This window comes from Bidens hawaiensis, unplaced genomic scaffold, assembly GCF_021521415.1.
Source record: "Bidens hawaiensis isolate Kalapana, Puna unplaced genomic scaffold, B.hawaiensis_p1.1 tig00028780_1, whole genome shotgun sequence".
In the NCBI taxonomy this organism is placed as follows: Eukaryota; Viridiplantae; Streptophyta; class Magnoliopsida; order Asterales; family Asteraceae; genus Bidens; species Bidens hawaiensis.
Window position 1 is genome coordinate 214,174 of NW_027494719.1, and position 6,898 is coordinate 221,071.

Below are 6,898 nucleotides of genomic sequence, written 5' to 3' on the forward strand. Positions count from 1 at the left end.
GACCGGCAAATTTGCTCGTCTTTGGTTGGGCCGGGGGAAAACACGCTTGTGTTGACCTCACAGGGGTATCTCCCTTAGCTGGTTTGAGGGATAATGGGTTTGTAGCTGGGCAAGCAATGAAAAGGGCTGAAACGAAGAAGGTGGAGAAACATGCTAAAGCCTGAGAAGAGAACCAACATGTTTTTGTCCCTCTGGCTTTTGATACATTTGGCTCCTTGGCACCGGAAGCTATCCGTTTCTAACCAGGGTCCAACAGGTTGTGCATAGCAATGTGTCGACTCCAAAGGGGCAGGGTTATGTCTTTAGCAGGTTAGGGTTTGCAATTCAGAAAGGGGTGGCGGCGCAGCTTGTTGCCCGCCTACCTGCTATATTGATGTAATATCTATGTTTCTACATATTGGAACCCAATTTTTGACACATCAAAATAAAGAAAATTGAAGAATATCCACCAGTAACCCATTCTGACCCTTTACGTGACCCACCTGTTTCGACAGGCTTAATAATTGCGTAAGCCAGGACTAATACAACTTAATATTCTTCCTGACAAGCAACTTTCATCAGGAAAGATCTCATATAATGGTTATATTTAAGGATGGACATTTTCTTACGATCTAGCCATTTAGGCTAATTCATCAAGGTTTTAATACCCACCAACATTAGAAAGAAGGCATTATTCAAACTAGATGAAAAATTGTCCATAAACACCCTACCATTCTGTACAAACTCAAAACAGCAAAACCACTTTCGGTTTTCAGGGCGATGCTGATGCAAATCATCAAATCAACATGTGGTTCCCTCCGCTGAACAAAATATACTTTACCAGAACATCAAACAATTTTTGGAAAGCTTGAACTCAAAACTACCATAACTAACCAAAAGCCCGATATATTCTTCAAATCAACGCAAGATTTTGAATTTTAACAAACCTAGTGATATTACATGGCTAGCATAACTAACGACTGCATATCAGATCAAATCAAACCAGCATCTACATTCTTCAGCTTCGGTTTGCTTGACTAGCCGGATACTTCGGGCTTATTTTCCCGCCAAGCTTCCTCGCAGTACGTTGTATAGCCGCTTGTCGCTGCCTCTGATTATGACTCTTCCTTTTACTATAACACAAAAGCAACATTTAGTTACTCGATTATAGACAAATAATGGGCCCGTTAGGTTACATGTCAAAACGGGCTAGTTAGGCATGTAAATGAACCGAACGAACAAGAATGGGGCATTTTGGTGTTTAACATTTAAATATAACCGAAGAAACGAGTGAACACAAACAATTAAACGAACTTGGTTTTCTTGTTCGTGTTCGCTCGTTAAGAAAATGAACGTGTTCGCGTCTGTTCGTAAATAGTATAAACGAATGAGCTGAACATGGACGAACGCACACAAAAGAGCATAATTGAGCAAACACCAGTTATAAGTAAACGTGAACATCAATCCGTTGGTCCTGATCTTTTTAATTAATATATAAAAAATGAACTTAAACAAATGAACATAAACAACTTTAAATGAACGTATGTAAACGCACATAAATGAGGAACTAGACATGTGTTAATGCTCGTTCGTTTAAATAAATGAACAAAAAGTTTTGTTCATGCTTGTTCGTTTATTAAATAGACAAACTTTCAGCTGAATGGTTCACTACACGTTCAGTTCATTTACATGCCTAGGGTTTGGGTCAAATCAAGTTGGGCCAAACCTTATAAAGAGAAGCCCAGCTGTAAGAACTAGCCCACCAACAGCCCACGACACTTGTTCGTTAATCGGCATTTCCCGGACAAACTGCTGAAAATCAGAAAACAATCCCGAGCTCTCTGGATCACGCGTGTGTGAAGTCCTCCATGAATCCAAAACCGAATCTAGACTCGCTTTACCACCATAACAAAATGTTTCTTTAATATCATTTAATGGTTTTACGGAAAATCCGGAAGCTTTACAAAGCTCGGTCCCATTTGACACCCATTCAGAGGCTCTACCACAAACAGTGTCACTGATACCACAAGGGACTAGCACCTGCCACATCAGACCGGTCAGATATTTTGTAAAATTAGTGTTAATATTAAGAGAAAATTGCATGAATGGTCTCTGTGGTTTGAGCATGTTGCAAGTTTCGTCCCCAGATTATAAAATTTGCAAACTTAGTTCAAACATTTGTGAGACGGTTGCACGTTTAGTCCCCACAGTTAACCCCAGATACTTTTTAATGGAAAAGTGACGTGCCATTTATGTAAGGGTAATTATGTCTTTTCAAAACTTGGAACCATAATAAAATGCTCTATCAAACTTCAAAACTCCTACAGTAGACTTCATCATCTCCGATTAGTGCAAAATCGAAGGCAGTGTTATGAGTTATGCATTCAAAAGATTATTGTATTGGGATTCCAAATTTGAAAAGACCCAATTACCATCACACGAACGCACGTGACATCACTTTTCCAGTATAAACAAATAGTATTAACATTGGGGAGTAAATTTGCAATTTTTAAAATCTGGGAGCCAAACTTGCAATATGGTCAACCACAAGAAGGAACGATTCGCGCAATTTTCTCTAATAACAATCTTCTGCAAACCTGATTCTTTCCATCCATTGCAAAGTATGCATTAGAGCAAGCATCATAAATCCTGTCACAAAGTGAGGCACATATGACTGGTGTGCCCGATTGCACACCGACATGTGGATCACAAATGGAACATTCTAGAAGCTCCCATAGATGCAAGCATTCGTCAGTAGCTTCTCCAGTTGAAGCCAGCCTCCTAACTGCCAGCAAGGCAGGGTGAGTTTGGGTGACATCACAGCATGTATTTTTTCTAAACACCCGACAAAGGGTTAAATCTGTTGGCCCCTTGCCTACTTTTCTTGGAGGTTGTCCTTGAATAGAATATGGTGGAAACCGGCCGCCAGGAGAAACACAAACTTCGTTAGGTTTTGCTGCACCGGTCCAAGAAACGTTCATCAAAATAACAATACTCGTTCTATAGAATAAGGTAACCATGAGATAAAATAACTGCGGGTTGCAGTAATGCAGTTATTGTAGATAATATAATAATACTTAGCATATCATTAATCCTTTTTCAAGTGAACATACAAGTTTATGGTTTCAGAATTCGAGTATATAAGCAATGCCCATGGTTGTAAAAATCCAGACTGATCCCCGATTAATCGCTAGTCGCCGACTAATCGCTATTTAGTCAAAACTGAAAATTTTATTGTGTGTGTATATATGTCTATGTTTGTATGTATATTTGAAAAATTACATATAAACTCCGATCCAATTAATCGCTGGTCCATAGCCCACCGCCCGACCAGCGCCTAGCGATTTGTACAACACTGGCAATGCCTAACATACATACACTGATGAAACTTACTTAAGTTTATACTTTTATCTAACAAACAACAGCTTCGTGTCAGTAAAAGAGTAAAAATGGAGTATTGTGATGATGAAAAGAAGTACTGATCACAAGAAATGCTTAGTTACAATAATAATCTTCAATGAATGATTAATGATTGATATATACTAATTACTAATAATTTATACCCCTGACCCCAATTTAATTAATTTGTTATGGTAATTGAACACAAATCTCCTTCAGTTGTGCGGAGAGGAGAAGATATTATTACCAGATGCGACGATCTGTAGAAGCAGAAACAAAACGCTATACAACTCCAATTCCATCTTTAATTATTTGTTCAATCCTTCTTCATCGATAGAATTAGGATTTTAGGGTTCCAGAAGTTGACTGAAACTGAATTTGTTCTAACCCCTTTACAATATTATTATTATTATTATTATTATTATTATTATGTGCTAGAAGATTAGCGTTCGGTTTGGTTCAGTTGTGGGTTAAACCAACTTATAAGTTATAAATAAATGGTAATAGTTAGGAGTTTTTATCTTCAACCTTTTTCTCTTAACCTAAAAGTTTCAAGCTACTCTAACTAAACAACACTTTTCAATAAATATGAGCTTTTTTATAAAAGATTATAGTTTAAAGCTCTTAAAAGCTCTTTGCCAAACATACTGTTTTGATCTTCTCAAACCGAATCGAACTTAACCACGAAAAATATTTCTGAATTCGTCACTGCTTACGTATTCAAAGTCAACAACCGAACCATCTTCCCAATAACTGGTTCAGAAATATTTTTCGTAGAGTCGAAATTTTGTAGGTAAACTGTATATCGCTAAATATTGAAACATTTTGACCCGATTTGGATCGGGTCGGGTCGCCACATAATAATAACATATTTTAACGAAAAAATATATTTCAAAACTGGTTAGGACGGATCAAGCTAATGATAACTTTACGAGTAAATTGCTATTATGGCAACTCTGGTTTCTCTCTTATAATTTATTCAGCCTAAAATAAAAACTTATGGCGAATTAGCCTGTCGTTTAAGTTTCTCTTATAACTTATTAATCTTATAAAAAATATATGCAATTCTATACTCCGTATGTCAATCAATTTTATATTCGTTTATTTGAATAAGTAATATCATCTATTCATCTTGCAACAAGTTTTGAAAATCCTTTTAATGATATTCATTTTTCTTAAGCTACACATTAACAAAATTCATTCCAACACACATTAAATATTACAAGTTAAGATATGAAAAAAATTACCAAACGAAAAACATCAAAGCATATATGCAATTACATGAGCTAAAAAATAAAAGAAAGTATTTAAAGTAATAAATCAGAAAAAAATAAACAAAAATAAACCCACGTTCAAAGGAAAAGAAAACAAAAAATTAGACTAAAAATTATTATAAAAACTAAAAAGAAAATTATAAAGTTAAATTCAATTGTCTAAACCTATCATTAGCTTTTTTTACACACCTATGCTATAGAAGCATAAAACCCTTCTTTTTCTATTTTTTATTATATTTATATCTCTGACCCTTCTTCCTTAATACCGTAAACTTGCAACTCCGGCACAAAATTCCGGCATCACTCGCCTCATCAACTCTGAATCTCTGTCATCAAATCTTCTAGTGTGGTTTTTTAAAGATCTATAGGGGTCGGTGTCAAAAATTCACAGGGGTCGATCGAGATCTTAAAGCATATATTGTACTAATTATGGTTTTCCCACAGGGTCGGCCGACCCCTATCCACTACACTTAGGTCTGCCCCTGTATGTAAGCATGTAAATGAACCGGACGAAAACAAACAAGAGCATATTATGAAAACCAATGAGAGCATATTCGTGTTTGTTCATTTAACTTTAAATGTTTAACTGAACACAAACATATTATCGAACAATTTTTTTTTGTTCTTTAAGAATATTAGCATGTTCATGTTCGTTCTTTTAAACCTAAATGAACACAAACAAAGTCAAACAAATATAATTGAACATACATAAATGAATGCAACTCGCCAAACATAAACGAACATAAATTAGTATTCACGAATACAAACTCTAGTCGATGGTCATGGTGATTTTATTTTTTACAATAAAAAATTACCAATGTGTGTATCTCTTAGACGAATCCCTTTCATGTTTATATTTATACATAAATACTAGGAAATGGTGGTTCGTTATTTTGGTTATTAGTTCATAATACATTTTCCAGATGCCATGTAATTGGACGTTACCACTTTGAATAATTAGGATTTGTTAGTTTAAATGGTTTATTTGTTTTACTTTGAATGGTTTATTTGTTTTACAGACTTGTCTTTTTGTTTTTAAAAAACTCAAAGTTGGTAGCAGTTTTGAAATTAGAATGAAAATATATTTCTTTTACTGAATTGGAAGCGGATCTATTTGAATTCGAATTTCGAATGACTATATTGAATTCGAATTTGTCGAAGCTATTTCAAACTTAAATCAACTTCAAAATTCGAATATTCGAAATTCTATTAATTGAACACCCCTAGTTAAACCTAGCCCATGTAAACTAATATTAACAAGCCCAAAGATAGAGGAAGACCCATTAGGGTTAATCCCACTACTCAACAATAAAAAGAAGACTCATCCATAACATGGAGGCATGCTGTTTTCTCTTACGTACACCTCATATACATACAAACATGTAACTATGGTAAATCCCATGCTGACTTGAGCGTTGAAGGGTAGTCTAGATTATTTGGTCTCTGACTCCTTCTAATGGGTTCTTTTGTTTTGCAGATCTTAGATGAGCCTAAGAATACGAGGTGTGATTATGCTCATCTTAATCACCGAAGGAAATTTACTTAGATCCGGCCTAGATCGATCCATGTTTCTTCGCATAATTAAACCCAAAAACAACAAATCACGCGTGTTCCAACCCGAACACGGACCTGTACCCGATTAATCCGTACTTGGGTGCTTTACCCATATGGTTAATTACTTGTTCGTTGTTCGTACTTTCAAGTTAAGATATTGACTGTAGCCCGCCACATTCACCCGCTAGGCCGAATAATATTTGACTACTTCTAGATCTTGACTTTTTCGCTATAATATTCAAAGTCTAAAAAGTCTTTATTATAAAATAAGGAGTATGTGAAAGATCCTCGAACACACGAAGGTATAAGTCAAATGTGTGTGTAAAGCAACCTTTGCGCTAGGTGCTCACTGTCAAAAGTGAATTACGAGTTGGGCCAATCTACGAATTAAGTGAGCTCCCCTTTCATGAAAAGGGTTGGTTAAGAACTATTGACTATGACCGCCAGTAAGGGTTTTACTACAAAGGCCCATGCAGAGGAAAAGCTTTATTTCAACGAATTTAAGATGCTCAGCCCCACAAATAGATGCCTTTAATTGTAGATTCCAATATTAACCGATTCATCAAAATTAGCCTCTGAAGATGCTGCTGAGCAGGAGCGTCTAATTGTTTATGTTAATGCACGAAGATCCATTTTCTCGAAAAACTAGAAACAATATAACTTATAATACTAGATCCAGAGATAATGGGATA

General features: G+C 35.7%; 1 protein-coding gene across 1 annotated transcript; it reads right to left on the reverse strand.

The window, feature by feature from the left end:
- Window positions 1-869: 869 nt before the first annotated feature.
- On the reverse strand, window positions 870-3,771 carry LOC143577719 (folate-binding protein 1-like). Its single transcript, XM_077061477.1, has 4 exons — window positions 3,626-3,771; window positions 2,577-2,935; window positions 1,706-2,019; window positions 870-1,112 (listed from the first exon to the last, which is right to left on the reverse strand). Exons 1-4 carry the CDS (start codon window positions 3,678-3,680, stop codon window positions 998-1,000), a joined length of 843 nt encoding a protein of 280 aa, XP_076917592.1. The 5' UTR covers window positions 3,681-3,771; the 3' UTR covers window positions 870-997.
- Between the last annotated feature and the right edge of the window lie 3,127 nt (window positions 3,772-6,898).

Bases quoted from the DNA above. Each gene is read 5' to 3' on its own strand.
- LOC143577719 (XM_077061477.1), bottom strand. From the start codon at position 3,680: ATGGAATTGGAGTTGTATAGCGTTTTGTTTCTGCTTCTACAGATCGTC. The intron at 2,936-3,625 runs GTAATAATATCT...GGACCGGTGCAG, and splicing joins TCTACAGATCGTCGCATCTG to CAAAACCTAACGAAGTTTGT. The intron at 1,113-1,705 runs GTTTGGCCCAAC...TTTGTGTTATAG, and splicing joins GCTGGGCTTCTCTTTATAAG to TAAAAGGAAGAGTCATAATC.